Source organism: Cucurbita pepo, chromosome 11 (genome assembly GCF_057944985.1).
Source record: "Cucurbita pepo subsp. pepo isolate OVF chromosome 11, ASM5794498v1, whole genome shotgun sequence".
Classification (NCBI taxonomy): Eukaryota; Viridiplantae; Streptophyta; class Magnoliopsida; order Cucurbitales; family Cucurbitaceae; genus Cucurbita; species Cucurbita pepo.
Window position 1 is genome coordinate 14,446,338 of NC_141808.1, and position 21,920 is coordinate 14,468,257.

Genomic DNA, 21,920 nt, shown 5'->3' on the forward strand with positions numbered 1-21,920 from the left:
TCGAGCTCCAAGAAGTTAAAGAGTTTTATCACGCTTTTCCTCAGCTTGACGGATATCTTTTTCCTATTGAACAATTTTCATAAAGGATGCTCGGTCAAAAAATGACTCCGGGTTAGACGTGGAGTTTGAAAAACGGTTTTCAAACGTTTTCCTCTCAATCCTTCTTTCATCTATTTCTTTTCATTTTTCTCATCTAATCTATCAGATTAGACATTAATCAGCTACCTAATATGGAGAAAAGAGCTAAATTACAAAAATGTCCATCCAACTTTGGCCTTTGACTTTGACTTTTCTTTTTCTTTTTCACGATTTTCTTTTTTTTTTCTTGAAAAAATATTTTAAAAACTTTTCTCTTCTTACAAAATCTTTAATAAAATCATTTAACTCGAAAAATAAAAAGAAAATTTAGGAAGGTTCGTATCTTCCGAGCTAAGGGAGTTGTTGAACTTCTAAGACGAAGGAGGCTGACGTGGTTGGGTCAAATCAGTTTAGTTGGATCGGTTTTCTTCCCAACCTAATTTAACTCATTTTTAATTCATTTTTTTCAATTCAATTTCAATGATATTAATATATTTTTAGGAGGTTTGGAGGAATTTGAATTAGAAACGGGGATAAATTCACTAGCAAAGAGAGCTTTAGAACGAGGTAAGTAACAATATGATATAAGACTGAATTCTGAAGATGAACTAAGATCGAGCTGACTGATTTGTTTGTTGAAAGCATGATGTTCGTTTCACTGACCAACATCCATGATTATTTTAAAATACTCTAAAGAAAACGAGAACTGAACTCGTTAACAAGCAAGGCTTAGGTCGACGATTAAAATACCTACTTCGTCTCGTTGAACGTTCCGAGATAAGAATATTAATTAATGTAATTAGGTTTTGATTAAACCTAATTAATTAGTAGAGGTAGAGAGAGATAATATTTTGGTCCACTTGTTTAAGTGTGGTGGACTCCCAACTACAAACACACTCACTACCCTATCACTTTGACTTATCCATATTGTAGTGCGTGGACTTGTCAGAGCTTTACCACTTTTTCTGAACTGCCTTGTCGGGTTGGAACATTCATTGAATAACAATTTTAAACGTTCTTCTTTCAAACTTTGAATTGCTTTTACCTCAATTCTTATTCCTATCTTTTTCTTTGCCCTTTCAAGGAATATGCTTCCAAATGGGTAGCAATTACACCAACATATCGAATACTTACCAGAAGTAAGTTGATCTCGGTTGGAGAGGGGAACAAAACAGTTTTTTATAAGAGTGTAAAAATCTCTCTCTAATAGAGGCGTTTTAAACCCGTGAGATTGACGGTGCTACGTAACGGGCCAAAACGGACAATATTTACTAGTGGTGAGATTGAGCTGTTACAAATGGTATCAGAGCTATGCACCAAGCCGTGTGCCAACGAGGATGCTGGCCTCAAAGGGGGTGAATTCTGAGGTCTTATATTGGTTGGAGAGAGGAACAAAATATTTTTATAAGGGTGTGGAAGCCTCTCTATAGTAGACGCGTTTTAAAACTATGAGACTGTCGACGATATGTAATGGGCCAAAACGGACAATATCTACTAGTGGCATCAGAGCTATGCACCAAGCGGTGGGCCAGCGAGGATACTGGCCTCAAAGGGGATGGATTATGAGGTCTTAAATTGGTTGGAGAGAAGAACGAAATATGTTTATAAGGATGTGGAAACCTCTCCCTAGTAGATGCGTTTTAAAACCGTGAGCCCGACGGCGATACATAACGAGCCAAAACGAACAATACCTACTAGCGATGGACTTGAATTGTTATAATGAATCTTCTCTCGACCCTAATTGCCTCTCATAATCCTTTTATGTTCTCATCTCTCGTGGTCATAAAAAAAAAACAAGAAAGTAAGTATTATTCTTGGTTGATACGGATGTGTTCAAATCGAATTTGAATACCACTTGCCTACTCACAACGTACTCATAACTATTAAAATATTTAGGAGCGTTTGTGAGTTAGGCTGAGATATTTTCATACTCAACAATTGGGTTATAAATTTTTTTTTTTTAATTTAAACAATAATTATTAAATAACGAACTCAATCCAACCCAACCCTAATTTTTTTTTTTTAGTTTTATTGGTTTGGATTGATCATATCAATTATTCAATTTTTGTCTTGTTTCCTAAAACATTTACTTATTCAATTTCAAAGCTTAATTAAAATCATTAAAAATTATTGGTAAGGGTTATCAGATCAATAAATAATCAAAATTAACCATAAATTAGGGTTGATTTGGTCCAACCTAATGGAATGGAAGGAAAAACTCATGAATCAACTCAATTCAAGAAGTTTTTATTTATTTGAATTCAACTCAATCCGACCTAAAGAAATTTATAACCCACCACAAACGATACAAGCCGGGTTAGTTTGATTGAATTTTTCAGGTCATCAATTTTTTTTAACACCTCTACTTTCGGCATACACTACTTCGTGTTACGAAAAAAAAAAAAAACATATCGTGCATGTATTAACCAATGATTACGAATGAGTTGAATAATTTCTTAAAAAAGACACTTTTTTATGAACAAAGTGTTTGATATTATTTATCCAAATCACTACCTATCTTTGTTGGGTATATGTCGCTATCTGTCGGTACAAATACACATCTCTCTCTTTGAATTTGCATCTCAAATGCATACAGTCCCTACGAAGAGTATTGAGATTCATTAAGTCAAGGCGGCTGGAATTTACGTGTACAACTTTCCCAAGAAACTTTGTTAAAGGAAGAACACGACATTTTTTGGGCATTTTTGTGTGGATTTGTGGCGTTTGAGGAGGAAAAAACATGTTTTTTGGGGCCAACAATTTAGGAAGGGTTGACATTGAGACATGTCACATCCAATCGAGGCTAAGAGATTGTTCAAAGGCTCATAGGGAGGTTTACATTTAAGGTTGCGTTTTGAGACTAAAGACTATTTGTTTGAATAAGCTTTATTGTATGCCTTTTTTGGGGGAGAAAGTTGTATGCTTGTATACCCACATGGTGGATTTATGATCGGTGAAAGTAGGCATTACAAAAGTTAGGTCCTTTCGGTCGCCTTCTTGCTTTGACAATTATGATATATGTATGCAACGTCCCGTTGCTGATGATCTAGATACATTGGTTTAGTTTTTAGACTTCTAATAAATAAATGAATTTCTAGGAAAATGCAAAACTTGAAACTTCCCAGAAATAATTGAATTTACGGGTAAGGTGCAAAACCCAAATGATGGACACATTGGTTTTGCTTTTTAGACTACCAAGAAATTATTGAATTCACCGTAAAGATGCAAAACCCAGAAGTAGACTGCCTTTGATGTATCTCAGAACTTGAAGAGCTGGTTCTTGGTTCATGCATACATGATTTACTCAAGGGTTGGTAATTTGTCCTATTTAATTTTATTGGAACAAAGTGAATATTGTGACTGATGAGAGTGATGAATATAATAAGGATGTGTTGAATAAACATCCAAAGTTTTGAGGCTGGATTTGGTTGATTCCGTCATAAAGAAACTTTTGATATTTAAGAACACTAAGACCGGTGCTCTGATACCATGTTGAGAATGATGTTATGATACCATGTTGGGGTTAGTAAAGCAATCACACACATAACATAATTGGGACCTGTCTTAAAATCGTCACATGGCCTTGGACTCTTTCTAGTTTCAGACAGGGTTGGATGTGTGGTACTTCTCCACACATAGCCCACGTACGTGCACATAGTCTCACTAGGTGAGCTTTACACGTACCCTTGGGCTTGACATGGTCGGACTTAACGTGTTACATGTCGCTGGACACCATAGAAGAGGAAAGGCTCGCATGATATCATGGCAAATATAAATATCGAAGGTATGAGTTTGTACTAACATAACATAACGGGGAAGTATCTCGATGCATATGACACATACATGCATGAGATCCTCAAAATTTACATTCAAAACATAGCATTAATGTCGTTCCTTTTCTCATTTCATCCATGACATATTCCATACTTGCACTATGTATACATGGTAAACATCACATAGTCTATTGCATAATCTTTACATGGCATTCTTACGTAGCGTTTCATTTTAGTCATAACATGATATAATCGATATCACATTTCAATACATAAAGCACACAAGCATAGCATAAAAATATTATGGCGAATACAAGGGCCACAAGGCATGCACCATCATACATCATGCAGTTATCTATCTCTAAGAGTAAGATGACTTACCTGATTAGCTTAAGTTGTTCGTCGGTAATTTATCCTTAATGAAAGTTTGATTTCGTCCTTTGAAATTCAAGTCAACTTATACGAGCCCATGACATTAGTTTTAAGTAGATAATTTATGTCTCTTATACCATTTGTAACAGCCCAAATCCACTACTAACAGATATTGTCCGCTTTAGCCAGTTACGTATTGTCGTTAGCCTCACTGTTTTGAACGTGTTTATTAGGGAGAAGTTTCCACACCCTTATAAAAAATGTTTCGTTTCCCTCTCCAACTGATGTAAGATCCCACAATCCACCCCTTTGAGGGCCCAACGTCCTCGTTGACACATCGTCCTATATCTGGCTCTGATACCATTTGTAACTGCCACCCACCGCTAACAGATATTGTCAGCTTTAACTCGTCACGTATCGTCACCAACCTCAGTTTTAAAACGCATCTACTAGGGAGATGTTTACACACCCTTATAAAAATGTTTCGTTTCCCTCTTCAACCGATGTGACATCTCACATTATCAAATATAAATACAGCTCAAAACAACCTTTCAAAAGATTTAAAACACGTTTTTATATCTACCAATGAATTTTTAAGCATTTGAAAGTTATTTCAAATGGACCTTTACTTGATTGACGCTCCAACAACGTCGATTGACTAACACTCTTTGAAAGGTGCATAGCTTCTTTAAATGTCTCGTTAATTAATGCTCTAGAAATAGATCTTTTTGTAGGTTCAGAAACAGAGCGTACCGTTGAATCAACCAGAAAGCTCGGAAGTAAAATTTAAAGCTATAAGCACATAATTGTGATACAATCCAATGCATTGGGACTTACCTATAATTGGTGCATTCTTGTTTATACTGAATTATTCATTGAGAAGTTGACTGTCGTTTTCCAATTTAAAATCATTGCTTTCTTGAAAAGTTTGCTCCCAATTATGACATCATTTCTTATACTCAATTTGGAAGCTGCTTCAAATTTCAATAACTACTTACTTCCCCTTCACGTTTAGGGTTTCGGTCCTACGAGTAATAGTTTAACGATATTCAAATAGGTGCCCCCTTCACGTTTAGGGTTTCGGTCCTACGAATAATAGTTTAACGATATTCAAATAGGACACCTGAATCTTTCATCTTTTTTTTCGTTAATTGAGCTATGTTCATATTGCCGTCGAGTATTTTTAAAATTTTGTCCAAATTAATTTTTTTTTGTTAAAATATCATTTTAATCTCTATAATTTATTTAATTTTAGCTATTGATTTTTTAAATTTTATTATCATATATTAACATTTTCACTATAAATTTTGGAAATATATTCATATGGGTATTTTTGTTCATGAAAATTATTGTTATTTAATTAATATATATATATATATATATATATATATATAACTTTATAGGTCTAAATTTATGATATATATATATATATATATATATATATATAACTTTATAGGTCTAAATTTATGATAATTTGAAAGTCGTAGAGACTAAAATTGAACGTTTAAAAGTATGGAGTCTAACATTAAACAAATCCCGACGTATAGACACGAGTATTTTATCTTATTTTTTCGGTTCAATAAAAACATTGCTATAAAAAAATAGAAAACAAAAGGTTTAAAAATGCTTAGTATTGTTTCAGTTCATTTTAGTTCTTGTACTTCGAAATCGTAGTCCCTAAAATTTTAAAAATATCTATTTTAATCAATATTTATAAATCTTTATAAAAAAATTATATAGATTTATAGCTATATTTTAAAAGATTTAGTGAAAGAAGTGTCTAAGTTAAAATTTCGATTAAAAAATGAAACAAAATAAAAAAATTAAATTAAATTAGTCACGTTTTTAATGTATTTCAACAAAATTAGATAGTTTAATAGAACGACTAAATTGTTGAGGATTGTTGGGAGTGAGTCCCATATTGGCTAATTTAGAGAATGATCATGAGTTTATAAATAAAGGAATACATCTTCATTTGGGACGAGACCTTTTGGGAAGCTCAAAATAAAGCCATGAGAGGTTATGCTCAAAGTGGACAATATCATACCATTGTGGAGAGTCGTGTTCATCTAACATGGTATCAGAGCCATGTCCTAAACTTAGCCCATGATAATAGAATCCTCAAATATCAAACAAAGAAAATTGCGAGCCTCAATTAAGCTAAAGTGGACAATGTCATACCATTGTGGAGAGTCGTGATTCCTAACATGGTATCAGAGTCATGCCCTAAACTTAGCTATGACAATAGAATCCTCAAATATCGAACAAAGAATTACGAGCCTCAATTAAGGGGAGGCTGTTTGAGGGCTCCATAGTAGTGTACTATGTCATACCATTGTGGAGAGTTGTGATTCCTAACATGGTATCAGATCCATGCCTTAAACTCAATTAAGGGAAGGCTGAATCCTCAAATATCGAACAAAGGGGAGGTTGTTTGAGAGCTCCATAGTAGTGTACTTTGTTCGATGAGAGGATTGTTGGGAGTGAATCTCACATTGGGAGCCTCGAAGGTGCAGTCAAAAGTGACTACACTAAGTGTCGAACAAAGGGTGTACTTTGTTCGAGGAGAGGATTGTTGGGAGTGAATCCCACGTTGGCAAGTAAATGAATACATCTTCATTGGGACGAGGCCTTTGAGAGCTTATACTCAAAGTGGACAATATCATACTATTGGCGAGGGGTCGTGATTCCTAATCTAAAATGAACTAAAATAAATAATAATAGAGATATAAAAAAATAATAATTTTTTTTTTTTTTTATGTGAACTAAAAGTAAAAGTATGAGCAAAAGAATCTTGATCGTACAATGTTTGGGAACTTATGGTTCTGTTGGACAACAAACAACCACTTAAATTGGGACCACACAAGCATTGACGAGATAAAGACCACCTACCTATAATAATAATAATAATAATAATAATAATTAAAGTCATAAATATAAACATGATTATATACATATTTTCTAAAAATATCTTAATCTTTTATATACGTTTCAAAATTATTATGTGAGAAGAAACCCTTTATAAAATTGGGTCTCGAAGAGAAGTGGAACGAGTGCGAGCAAGGAAACTGGGTCTCGAAGAGAAGTGGAATACTGTGATTGTAAGATCCTACATCGACGAAAGAGAGGAACGAGTGCGAGCAAGGACACTAGGTCTCGAAAAGAGGTGGATTGTGAGATCTCACATTGGTTGAAGAGGAGAACGAAACATTCTTTATAAGGGTGTAGAAATCTCCTTCTAGCATATGTGTTTTAAAAACCTTGAGGGAAAACTCGGAAGGGAACGCTTAAAGAGAACAATATCGACTAGCGGTGAGCCCGAGCTGTTCTAGTGACAATGACAATAGCTAATACCGTCGTAGGTCACCATCTCACCGTTCCATATGTTATGTACGGTAATTTAGCGAAAAAGAAAAAGGTTAACTTTTGCATAATGGAAGACTAATCTTATCCATTTAAGGTACGAAGTAGCCCATAAAAATAGGCCAACAGAACAGGGATTTCCATTTAAGAAATAATTGAGTCCCAACATGTTTACAGAACAGAAGTATGAAGAGACAGCAACAAAGTACAAACAAAAACAGACAATCTTAGTTGTCCAACTTGGAATATATAAACATTCTCAACAACCCTACCATAATTTGTGTTACATTCAAAAAATGCAATCTAAAAATTTTAAGTTTAGGGTTCTTTTCGGTATAAAAATCATGCCCGTTAGTTTTATGGCTCGAGACAAACTGTTGCACCGAACCCTGGTGTTCGATATTTGTTGTAAGTGAATGCGATGAAAATACCATATGGATTTTGGTCATAAATTGGATAAGTCTCATCGTAACGAGAGAGTTATGAGATGACTCAATCTTTATAAGAACTTACTCAAAGGTCAGGTTAAATAAGTCGAAATTATAAAGTCGGTAGATTTGTAGATATTATTGATGAGGTTGAACTTATTGGGTATGAACGGATCGAAACTTATGTTTAGATAAGAAAATACAGATCTTTAAAGTAAGAATTACAACAGAGAACTTAATTGGAGAAAGTAGACGTCAAATTTAGAAGCTATCAAGCAACTTGGAGGCTAGAGAATCCATAAATTGCTACACAATAATTCATAACATGTCTATCCTATAAATGCAAACCTATGGCTCGTACATTCAAACTCCAATTCAATTATTTCAAATTTAATATATATTGTCATACAATTAATGATTCAGCAATTACATATATTAAGAATAAAATGAATAACTCAATGCTACATCGTACCCTAAAAAATAAATCAAATAATAACTAAATTAAAAGTCGTGATCAAGTTGGTGTCTTCTGTCATTCGTCTCTTGGTTTCCTTCAAGTCCTATGAAATTACAACAGAATTCTAGTCGTGAAACCCTAATTCATGTTTTTTAGTTTGTATCGTTCGGGTGCTACGTGTATGGGTCTAAATTACAAGAATTCGAGTCCAAAAGTGAGGTTGTGTGGGTCTCATGGCTATATGGTCTACTTGGTCCATGACTTAAGTTACTCTTGGGCCTTAGATCATTCACATGAGTGCGTTATCGTCGAGTTGTATGTTTCAAAATTATAGTATCGAAGATATATATATGTATGTTTCAAGTGTGAAGCAAAGGGGCTTGAGTTCGAATCCGAACATAGTTCTATACCTCCTCGCAACACTCTCCCAGTGGCCCTAAACATCTATGGATATGGATCTTACGTACTCTAAATTTCTAACATCTCCACGTTGTCGTCATAAAACTCTTCATTGTTTGTCCAATTAGAATGAAAACGAAATAAATTAGTGTTGGTTAAATTTAGTAGCTTAATTAAGTCGTTAAGATATAATTATATTATTACCAAAATAAGAATAATATTTCAATTATATGTAATGATGAGTTTATATTTAAATTAAAACAAACAACCAAATAAATTTAAAGGGAAGGTGAGAAGATGGGATTGGTGTTGAAGAGTTCTTGTCCATTTTGAAAGCTGTTGTTAAATGACTTTTGAATATCAACAAACTTGAATACATTGAAATTAATAAAATAATAATAAAAAAAACAATTTAACGAGACTGCATGCATGAAACTTACGGATGTTCGTGGGTTGAGTGAGTGATGTCCCACGTTAGTTGGGGAAGAGAACAAACCACCATTTACAAGGGTGTAGAAACCTTTCCCTAGTGCACGCGTTTTAAAGCTTTTAGGGGAAGCCTGAAAGGGGAAACCCAAAGAGACAATATCTGCTAGCGATGGATCTGAGTCGTTATGGTTGAACACTTTTTAAATTCAAACCCGTAGGCTATCAACTCACTTTTAAGATATATATTTTTAAATAGTTACCTTAGTTTGGGAAGAATAAATAATCAAAAAAATAATTATAAAATAATAAAATAAAATGAAACTTGTATACATAATTGCATCATAAGCAAACATATATATTTTAAAATTAACAATAAATTTGAGTCGGATGGGTTCAAGTTCAACCCATGAACCACACAATTCATAAAGTTCTTGTTTATCTAAACTCAACTCAATCTAAAAAGATTCATAACTCAATTCAACCCAAACCGTACTGGATGGGTTGACTTGATCTGATTAGTCAGATTATCGAGTTTTTTTGAACACCCTTTAACAAATTTTTTCGAACAAACTAAACATCATCATCTTCCTTTCCTTGTAATATGTTAGATTAAGATCATAACTACCTGAAACTGAGTAACATTATGAAGATGATCAAAACTCTCAGATAAGAAAGCATTCACAGAGTTCTAAACTAACCACATCAATCTCTTTCTTTCTTTTTTTTTTTTTTTTTTTTTTTTTTTTTTCATTTTTCTTATAAAAGCAGCTTCCCTGGTGACTACAGATCCCAATGTAACAAAGAATGAAGGGGAGGAGAAAGGACCAAATCTATTTCTTCATGAATATAATTCAGGGCATTTAGAACATTTCAAAAAAAAAAAAAAAAAAAGTTCAGTATATCTCTCCTTCTACTATCAGTTTTTTTTCACATGGACAATGGAAGAAGCATCCTTCTTTTCTTCTTCCTAGCCAATCTCATTTGCTTTGTTACTTTCATGCATACAATCAACAACATCGTTATGCATACTAAAACGAAAGTCAACTGCATATGTCGAAAATATAAAGAAACCGCTGAAAACACCAAGAAGGATAGAATTATGAGTTCCCATATTACAAAAATGACTACATCCACCCTGCATCAAGAATACAACAATCAACATGTACATTAGAAGTGATATCATATTGGATATCTTCATGCTATCAGGAGAGCTAACTGAATACATAAACCGAACGATAAAGAATGTGTTATGGACAGTAGCACCGAGTCAAGCCTACGGATATCTATTTGGATATGTTGTACATTATCAGGAGAGACAATCAAATACATAAACTGAACGGTAAAGAATGTGTTATGGACAGTAGCACCGTGTCAAGCCTATAGATATCTATTTGGATATGTTGTACATAGGATCTATCAGGAGAGCAAATCAAATACATAAACCGAACGGTAAAGAATGTGTTATGGACAGTAGCACCGAGTCAAGCCTACGGATATCTATTTGGATATGTTGTACATAGGATCTATCAGGAGAGCAAATCAAATACATAAACCGAACGATAATGAATGTGTTATGGACAGTAGCACCGTGTCAAGCCTACGGATATCTATTTGGATGTGTTGTACATAAGATCTATCAGGAGAGCAAATCAAATACATAAACCGAACGGTAACGAATGTGTTATGGATAGTAGCCCCGTGTCAAGCCTACGGATATCTATTTGGATATGTTGTACATAGGATCTATCAGGAGAGCAAATCAAATACATAAACTGAACGATAATGAATGAGCATCGTGTCAAGCCTACAGATATCTATTTGGATATGTTGTACATAAGATCTATCACGAGAGCAAATCGAATACATATACCAAACGATAAAGAATGTGTTATGAACAGTAGCACCATGTCAAGCCTACAAATATCTATTTGAATATGTTGTACATAAGATCTATCAGGAGAGCAAATCGAATACATATACCGAACGATAAAGAATGTGTTATGAACAGTAGCACCGTGTCAAGCCTACGGATGTCTATTGGATATGTTGTACATAAGATCCATCAGGAGAGCAAATCGAATACATAAACCGAACACGATAAAGAATGTGTTATGGACAGTAGCACCGAGTCAAGCCTACGGATATCTATTTGGATATGTTGTACATAAGACAAAAAGATGTGTCGATTGGTTTAAGTGAAAGCTCTTGATCAATAATGAACTAGTTCCAAGCTAAGAATGCATCTATAATTCCTGTTAACTATCATACATTCTTTAGAACCTAAAACAAACAAATAACATTGAACAAACATTGTGCTAGGAACATACAAGAGTTCTTCTCCCAATTGACACTAGAAAAATTAACAATTATAAACATGAAAAACGTATTCTCAAGATTGTGTGATCTGAAACTTAGAACTTCACTCACCAGAGATGCATAATTGGATGCTAAAACATTAATACAAGTGTGTTTTCTTCAAGAATCTGATAACTTTGGTACAATTTCGAACATAATTTCCTCGAGTGCAATGCAATTAGCAAACAAGGCGAGATATGAACAAACAGAACTCTATCAACTGAAACTCATAATCTAAGGATTTGATGCTAAACTTGTAAGTACAAGAAATTTCCCAGGCTACGGCTAAAGAAACTCACAGAATGACATGATGCATCATGACATTTATTTACAAAAATCCCGTTTCAAGTACCAAATTCCACACGATCACCATTATTTTCCTTTTCTAATCAACGCAGGGATTATCGAAGATTAATGCCCAGAACAAAAGCAATCAATAATTGTAATACGATCTTGACAAATGCCAAAGTTCATGGACCAGAAAAATGAAACAAATTGAATCATCACATACAAAATAAAACAAATTTGAGACACCGTCTGTGAAAATCTGCAATGATCCGAATCCTGTAATTGAGAGTTTAAGGAACACAAAAGCCACGTTCATCGATCACAAACAATAAAAAGGAAACAGAACGAACACACAAGATTGAGAATCTAAAGAATGAACATGTAACAACGAGAATCGTAGGTAAAACAAGGAAGTAGGAAATGAATGGGAGATACCTGGAGGATGTAATATTAGAGGTAGAGGAGAAGAAGGAGGCGGAAGCCCAGTCGTGCTTGGATCGAATCTGGTATTCTCTCAACTGTTCAACCAGATTCGATCGAGTAATCATGGCTGCGCCCCGAGAGGTTGGTTTCTCTGAAGGGCGACGATGAAGAATGGGGAATTTAACACAGCCACAGATGAATGGAACGAGGAATTGAGAAATGGAATTGAGAGAGAGCATGAGCGTTGAATTCGCAGTGGTTCAGGTTGAGGTTGCGCTGCGTGGACCTTCTCTTACTACAACCAACCCCTCTCCCTCTCTTCGTTTCTTGTTCTTCCCCAAATTCCATTCAATTCCGTGGACTGTGCTGAATCAAAATGTAATGGACCTCTTGATTTGGGTTCTTATTTGTTTGTGATACTCTTTTCATCCCCTTTGCCCATTACGTTCGGCTCTGCATCAGGCCCATGCCCATGCCCATCCCCATGCCCATCTCCATGCCTTGCTTGTGGAGGACATTTTTAGGGTTTGTTGCCATTTATTCTAGGGATGGCTTGTGACATTCTCTTGGTCACACTCCGGCTCGGGCTAGCTCTAGCTCGTGCTTGAAAAGAAAATACATTAAAAAAAATTGAGAAGAGCCGAGAAATTGAAATTTTGAATGTAAATTGTGAGATCCCACGTTGGTTGGAGAGAGATGCACGAATCATTCTTTATAACGGTGTAAAAACTATCCCAACAAAAACATTTAAAATCGTGAGATTTACGGTCATATATAACGTGTCAAAGTGGACAATGTGAGCTCACGTTGTTACTTTAAAAGTCACATTAACGTATTTAGTAAGGAATGAGGATGAGATCAACTTCTTCCTACCCGATAGTTATATGTTGTAAGCCGTTGTTGTTGCCTTTTTGCTTGCATCACATATAGCACTAATTTCAATCTTTCAAAACCCTCTTTTGAAATCTCTCTGCCCCCGATTTCTAAAACTTTCTTCTTGAGCCGAGACTAGAGGCTCGAGCATACGTCGCTTGGTTGTAGCCGACGCAAGAACGAATTGGCTTAACTCACTTGTTGCTGGAAAGTGAGTGCCGCACAATCGCAAGTCCGCTGTCATCAGAAGTGCGATTGTGACAAGTAATTGCAATTCATGGCACATTAAAAAAGAATCATGCTTCAATTATTCTTCAACTAGTTAGAGTTTACATATCAATACACGTATAAAGTTCGACGGTTTTTTTTGCAACATGCATATTTTCGTTTCTTCATTTAATACGTCATCAACATGCATATGGTAACGAGCTCAAATCAATCTAAAATTGTAGAAAGTCAAGTCATTATAACAGTAAACACCCGGGATGGATGATTGACCTTCATTTCATATGTGGATGCAAATGAAATTCTTCATTCCCGACTGAACCCAGATCTTCACAATTTTTAATCGTTCAAGAATTAGTTCTTTTAAGTGGAGATCACGTTCCTCAATGGATCTTCAATTATTGTTTAAAAGTCCACGCATCTAGATCGATTTAAATTCTTTTTAGTACTAATAAAGAAATTTTATATTTCATTATTATAGAACTTCATGTTATTAATAATGATTAAGCACGTGTCCTCAACTTTTTAGCAGAAATTCATGTTCTAAGAGACCCCATCTCTTGAATTATGATCATCGATTCAAGCAGCAAAATTCCGTTATATCGATTTAAATTCTAAACTTTCGTGATTAAATCAATTTAGATGCTTCGATAGAGTTTCATTATAATACTGCTACATTAACTTTCGTACGTGATAATGTAAATTAAATAAAATGTGATAATCAAATCAATCCAGCCCAACCGAGCCATTTGAGTTGAATTTTGAAATTTGGGTTAGGTTGGGTTCCTCGGTTCAACGAACTCGAATTTATTATCAATTTTAAAAAGCATATTTAATTTTCAACCGTTTGGAAGGTAATTTTTCAAAATATATATTCAAACTGAGTTTTAAATCTTAATTAAATATTTGAAAATAAATAAATAGATGTTTTACGGACTAACATTTACTTTTATTAAAAACAAAAATTTGAAAAAAATGACGGAGATGACTCAAACCAACTCAATCCTAAGAGTTGTTTGAACGGAAAAATTTACAACTCGAGTCATTGAGTTGGATAAATCCGACTAAACTCAACTCTCAAACACTTCTAATAAATTGATATTTTCTCTTGATATTAACTACGACGAACGATTAAAAAGAACTTACCTATGAATCGACAGAAATTTAGACAAGAAATTAATCACCGAGCATAAGGAAAAGTCAAAAGTTCTACCACATTTTTATAAATCCGAAAAGACCAAGTATTTCTTTGACCTAATTTCTAGTCTCGTATAAAGTAGATAACGAAATACCGAAATTAACGAGCAGAATTCAAGTTTATAACTTATCTTTAAAAATCAAATGGTTATCAGACAAGACCTGAAAATCTTCGAGACGTTAATAATTACAAGTGATTTTATTGTAACCACTCCGAACACGATATTAGCTAAATATAATTATTGCAGCTATCGAACATAAACTTACCCGATAATATTTGATTCAATATGTAGGCATAGCTTTATGAAAACAGTGATATACTTTAATTGAGTCCAAGTTGGATGCTCAATAATGCAGCCATTAAACACAAGTATGGCTTCCTTTAAAAGCATGCCATGCCACCACAGATGTGCAACTAGAACCATCTGGATCACCTAATAAAGCTTTGAATCAATAAATATTTTAAGATTAAATTTGTTGATGCATAGCTAATCAACTACTTGAAATCACGTGTAGTTCGTTATTATTTGTTGGGCGTTTATACGACTCGATAAACTGACCAACTTGAATTATCGGATAAAAGTTGTGTTGGGTTAGATTGGGTTAAATTTTTTTTAGTTTGGGTTCAGTTGAATGTTTGGAAAATTGAAAATTCGGTTCGATTTGTGGGTTGATGTTTTTTTGGTTGGGTTAATTTGACTAACTGAAAATAGGGTTACAACCGAGCCAACTCAACTCTACCATACTTGATATTTGAACCTTATGAGATTTTAGTCATTGATATAACATGGACCAACTAGCTCTAGGTTCGAGTGGCATTTCACCCCTGACTACAACTCATCTGTTGATTCTTCAACATCAGTTAGTTTGGACCTCCATTTAGTTTTACCCAAGCTTCATCCTGATCATGTATAGATCACCTAGGTTTGGGTCCATAAGCAGTGACAATTGCCCCATGAAGACTCGTTTTCGCTAGCTTTGGTGGGTTCCCTTAACCAAGCCACCTCCTATGAGTCATTAGCTCATTCTTCAATAGGCACACGGTCAGAGTCCTGGTCTCCTCCCTTTGCTTGAAAGCTTACGGTTTCATGTTCTATTTCACTCCTCGATAGGGATTCTTTTCACCCTTCCCTCGCAGTACTACTTCACTATCAGTCACCAAGAGGATTCAAATAGTTTGGACTCAATCTATTTTGCCTAATTAGACTCATCCTAGTCTAATTTGCTACCCGTTTGATGGGTTATTCTCTAATTCGACCTGGGTCGACACTGATTTGACCAGTTTACCTAAATTAACTAGTTCTTCACTTTTTTTTCTTTTTTTTTTGATCGGTTCAACATTATTTAGGTTGGTTTAGGTTGGTTTACCTCCTATTTAGATCATTTTAGAACATTTATAGTAAGTATTAACTAATTTGAGAGTTCTTTAAGCATGACTAAGTGAGATTTGTGTGTGTTCCATGGCACTCGTGAGTAATTTTGAACATCATCAGGTTACGTTGAGGATTTAGATAGCTGTGAAACATGATTTTTATCAATTATTTGGACACAATACATCGTGATCGAATGATCTATGTTGTATGATATAATTTCTAAATGTAAACTATCGTTAAAATTTATGTTAAAAACCATACGGTCCACGTTATTGTAGGATGAGAGAAATGCTAGCCATGATGATTTTTAACATGACAATAAAGTTTATGGAAGAAATTATTATAATTTACATTATGAGTTATAATGTATGTTTATTAATTTCATGAATTATATTTGGATATAAATCAATCAATTAAATAGATTGCTAAACAAAATCAATTTACTAATTAAACTTAATTTATTTAAATTAGTTCCCTAAATAAAATATACAAATTAACTAAATTGAATTGAAATTAAATTCAGAAAAAGTTCATATAAAATAAATTTCATTTTAAAATGTTAATTTAAAATAACAAAATACCTCAACTCAAACCAATTTGGAATAGTTGGAACAGGTCGTTTATTCAAAATTTTGTTTAATAACGTTTTTTTTTTATTTTTAAATATTTAATTGAGAATTATAATTCAGTTAACATATATTTTGAAAATTTATTTCTTAAATAATTAAAAATTATTTTTAAAAAGAATAAATAATCATAAAATTATATAAAAATAAAATAAATTTTAAATAATAATAAATTCGTTGGTGTGGTTCCTCTACGCCTAGGACACCAAAATATCGAACCATGAACGAAGAAAGGCATGAGAGAAAAGCATATTGGCTAGTGATTGTGAGGCCCCAATTCTTGACTGAAGAGCTTTTTTTGGTTTTTTTTCATGTGAACAATGGTTTTTTCGTGTTGTCAAAGAGTTGAACGATGTGTTTAAGTTGATAACTTATGAACCAACCCAATTCATAATAATTTTCATTTATTTAAAGCTAACCTAACTCAAACGGTACGAGTTAGGTTGGGTTGATCAAGTTTTTCAGATCATCGAATTTTTTTTTTGTACATTTATGTGTAACCAAACATAATAATCGATTATTTCTAAACATTTTATTATCATATATTTGTTTTGTATATTTAATTCTATTCAGAAAAATGTCCCTATTTGCTTTTTTTTTTTTTTTTTTTTTTTTTTTGAAAATATTAAAACAACTCATAATTATCCAAATTATATTTCGAACAACAAAAATAAAGAAAATATTTATTTTGTTGAAAAATAAATGGATATTAATTTGCTCTTGAAATTGACAATAACACGGAATAGAATATGAATATGACGTCAGTGTGCGGACACTATGACGTCAGTGTGCGGACACGTGTCGTGCAGCGCAGGTGGGAAGACATTACAAACCGACGCTGGAACAAGAAGAGTTCGATTGGATTAAGGAACTCTTAAACCAAATTTAAGTATTTATTTATGAATAAATTAATAAAAATATTATTAAAAAAATACTTATGAACTTTTTGTATTATTAAAAAGTTTAAAAATAATCTCTGTGATGTCGATAAATAATTTTCATCCATGTAATATTTTTTAAACACAGTATTAATGCTTTTTTAAAAAGTTGAAGATTATTAATGAAATTGTTTTTAGATACTATAAAAAGTTTTAAGGATGTTTTTGAAACAGATTACTCAAAACCTAACCGGGAGATTAATATGGCAAAGACTGCGTAGATAAAACTACTACCACCGCATGTATCGTGTGACTTGATATGCTTTTGAATGGTAAACATACTCAAAATTAACATATGTCATTAGCGGCCTTGTGTCACAATGGTACTCTTGTGGCAGTGTGATAATGATTGTGCGACACTTGTTCTAACCCGAGAAACAAGTCAACCGTATGGAACTCGTAAGTCAATGACAATTTAGATGTATGGTCGAACATCGGTTACGTTTGGAGAAAGTGTTACTTTGTGTAGACATGATTTTGTTGAACTATCATACATATTCGGGATTTTGTTAAATCAAGTAAAAGGGATTTGAAATGGGCATGCAACCATGGGCAACACGTTCTGGACAAGCATGACCGGGACATATGCACGCGGCCACAAGTAACACGCCTTGGACAAGGATGACCATGACATCCTGCATTCCTTGTTCTTACGTGAAAACCATGATATTAGGCTTCTTTCACGTATGAGATGTGTATCATTTTTATACACAGTCTTATATGCACTATTTTTAAACGAATAGAACCCACCAAATTCATACCACTTTCAAAATTCTTGAGTATCAACGGGTACACACCACTTTTGTACGCACTGACCCTATAATTTTTCTTACTTTCATAAATCACATTCGTACATGTGATCCTCAATTTGAAAATATCCGTTTTCAAAATATGACGCAACATCATAAATACTTCATTTGAAAAATGGTTCTCATAATGCACATGGCTAACGTAAATACGTCATTAAAAAACTTATACCTAGCATTTAGGCATAAATGACTGCATAACATACCCACGTCGTAAACATCATGTCAATGGATCAAGCAAAATAATACACATCATACAATCCATCAAACCTAGCATATAGCGTCCAACCGTTAGTTCCCCCTCGATCATAGTGTAACACGTTCTACACTTGGTTATCCAACTCATAGATGTAACTCATACACGTTTAAACTACTCACAAATATGCATAATTACCCCCGTTATTTATAAATTCTATTTAGATATGTTTAAAGTGTCCTCGAATCTACTTTTTTACCAAACATGCTCTAAAAAAAACCTTAATTTGTAGAACGGACGATAAGGAATCAATCTAAAGGAAAGCTCTGATACCAAATGATAATGAATCACTACAAGTGAAGTAAGATTCAGATTGGCTGCTTGATCAAATATCTAAGGCAAGAATACTTGTTTGAGATTTAAATCACTCCACAAACAAGATCGATTATGTCTAGCTTGAATGATTTTAAACATACAAACTAAATTACATAAGATTGCAGAATAAATGCAGACTAAAGGAAAGGTAAGAACACTTAGTCCTAATGATAAGGAATCACCGAAGGGAATGTAAAATTCGATTACCTTGTTGATCAAATATTTCACGACAAGAACACTTAACTGAAACTCGAATCACTCGACAAAATAGATCAATCATGTCAAGCTTGAATGATTCTAAACATGCAATCTAAAATACATAAAATTAAAAAAAAAAATAATAATAATAATAATCTAGAACCGACCATTGGTCTCCAATGACCTCTTAGAACGTGAGAATCTTACATAACGTACACTTCCACCGACTCTCTCATTTCCCGAACCAAACCAAATACTAACGCCTTCCCTGGGCCCCACAGCTTTGCCGACCCTCAACGTTTTTATCTAATCAAGGCCGACATAACCCGGTCCCACCTCCTCATCATTCCATCTCCTTTCTCCACGTGTCTCCTTCCCATTGGCCGATCTAGAACCTTCTTACACCGTGTCCTTCTCTCTCCTACTTTCCCCTTTTGACTACTCCCACCCGCGACTATCCAAATCCACCCCACTCGCTTTCTCAGCCACCCACGTGGAGAAACCAAACACGTGTCAGCGAGTGAGTAAAGCGTGAGAGTCCGCGAGGGTGTTCATAATAAAAAAGGCAAAAAGAAGACATTATTATTTTTTCCTCTTCTTTAAATAATTATTAAATAAATAATAAAAATAATGTATTGGGCGTTACGATCAGGCGCGTTGGATCAGCGTGGCGCGTATGGTTACACCTATAAAATGGTCCACTTGGAAACCCACTAACCCATTCATTCACTGACTCGTTCATTCACTGCTAAAAATCTGTCCTTTATTGCGATCTTGTGAACTTGAAAGCTAGCCATGGCCGACGCCGAGAACAAGAAGCTCGAGGAGGGTGCCGGCGAGGGCGCCGTCGAGGCTAAGGATCGTGGGTTGTTTGATTTCTTGGGGAAGAACAAGGAGAAGGAGGAGGTGGAGGAGAAGCCTCCTCAAGTTGTAGCTCCACCGGAGGAGGTGGTGGCTGTTAGTGAACAATTTGAGAAAATTGAGGTTTCTGAACCTCCGCCGCCGGTTCATAAGGTGGAGGAAGAAGAGAAGAAGCCTAGCTTGTTGGAGAAGCTCCACCGATCCGATAGCAGCTCTAGCTCGGTAAGTTGTAATTGATTCATCGATCTTAATGAATAATCGAATTAGAATGAATTAGTATGTTCCACGATTAATAAATCATGCAAAAACTAGATCATGTGTGAATTATGCAGTCGTAATGATATAATGATATGATATTGTCCAATTTGAGTATTAGCTCTGGTGGGTAGCTTTGGTTTGGGCTCACTCAACGGGACTCGTACCAATGGAGATATATTCATTACTTATGAACCCACGATCATTTACTGAATTAGTCAATATGAGACTCCCTCCCAACAATTTTCAACACTTACAATATAACACGTAATTAGAATTTGACTTCTGACATGTCGGGTATGGTTTGCAGTCGAGCGATGAAGAAGGAGAAGACGGGGAGAAGAAGAAGAAAAAGAAGAAGGGTTTAAAGGAGAAGTTGAAGGAAAAGCTCGGAGGAGGAGAAGAGGAGAAGAAGGAAGAAGCGGTCGTCATCCCGGTTGAGAAGGTAGACGACGATGCACATCCCGAGGAAAAGAAAGGGTTTCTAGACAAGATCAAGGAGAAGCTTCCAGGGCACGGCAAGAAGCCCGAGGAAGCTCCGTCGGCTCCGGAGGCACACTCCGGGGAGCCGGCGTGTCATCCCGAGGAGGAGGGGAAGGAAAAGAAGGGATTTTTGGAGAAGATCAAGGAGAAACTCCCAGGCTACCATGGTAAGGAGGAAGAGAAGTCTCATTGAAGATGATGGGTTAGCTCATAATCCATAATCATTGTGGCGTGGATTTGTTAATGATCTTATCGCTTTGGTTCCTTTCTTTTGTTGTGTTCTTTCTTTTCATGTGCATATGTATGGGATTTGCTTTAAGGTGGGGAAGGGATGGGATGTGTTTTTCTTTTCATCGTATTTAGTTCTTGTGTGTGTTCGATAATGTTTTTAAAAAAAAGTATTAATGAAGTCGTTATTTATATATATAAATGTTCGTTTTGAATCGAATGACCTAAATCTGGTCAACTTTATCGATGTTTATGCCTATAAACGATTGTTACATGTAATTTGAATTGAGATTACGTTACTTATCTTATAAGATGATGATTGGAGTAGGTTATCTGATCTAAATAGTACAATTTTCATGCACACAAATGAGTGATGGTTGCAAGTTAGTTCATACTGATAAATACGTGCAAGGTCTAAAAATGTTTAAATCATCAATTCCGTGTGAAAATAGAATGAATTCAAATAGGGAAGCTACATACCGTAACCCAACAAGTAGTGAATAGCTTAGTCCGTTTCGAAATGTCCTTTAAGCTACCAACACGCACTAATGAGACGTAATAATTTAACATGTGGTGGCTTAAGTCTTTCATCGATAAAAATATATTTTCTTTGTCATTTTTCTCTTCGGCTTGACGTAGACAATTAGCTCGCCTTTTCATAACCTTTCATTCACAAATCCTTCTAGTCGAGACGTTACTCCTACTCATGGTTAGTTGACATCTAATTAGTAGAGTCGAGTTTTGTATTTTTCATAACCTTTTTCATACGTTGATGTATTTTTCTATTGTATGCCGACTCTAGTTTTAATTTTTTCTTTCGTATTTGTCTCCCGAGTACCTGTCTTGTAAACTAAACTATTTTGAATGACTTTTATCTTATATATACACACACACACGATGAGGTTCTCATTCACTTTTGCC

At 34.6% G+C, this 21,920-nt stretch overlaps 2 protein-coding genes across 2 annotated transcripts; one reads left to right on the forward strand and one right to left on the reverse strand.

Moving 5' to 3' along the window:
- Nucleotides 1–10,111: 10,111 nt before the first annotated feature.
- Nucleotides 10,112–12,770, reverse strand: LOC111806157 (uncharacterized). The gene is made up of 2 exons (XM_087128404.1): nt 12,378–12,770; nt 10,112–10,434 (listed from the first exon to the last, which is right to left on the reverse strand). Exons 1-2 carry the CDS (start codon nt 12,602–12,604, stop codon nt 10,227–10,229), a joined length of 435 nt encoding a protein of 144 aa, XP_086984530.1. The 5' UTR covers nt 12,605–12,770; the 3' UTR covers nt 10,112–10,226.
- A 7,108-nt stretch (nt 12,771–19,878) lies between these two features.
- Nucleotides 19,879–21,201, forward strand: LOC111805511 (uncharacterized). Its single transcript, XM_023690620.2, is given in 3 exon segments — nt 19,879–20,255; nt 20,599–20,961; nt 20,963–21,201. Coding segments are annotated over 3 exon segments (681 nt in total). The 5' UTR covers nt 19,879–19,967; the 3' UTR covers nt 20,993–21,201.
- Nucleotides 21,202–21,920: the final 719 nt, after the last annotated feature.

Coding starts and splice junctions, on each gene's coding strand:
- LOC111806157 (XM_087128404.1), bottom strand. CDS start 12,604: ATGCTCTCTCTCAATTCCATTTCTCAATTCCTCGTTCCATTCATCTGT. Junction 10,435..12,377: donor TCTAATATTACATCCTCCAG/GTATCTCCCATT, acceptor TTCTTGATGCAG/GGTGGATGTAGTCATTTTTG.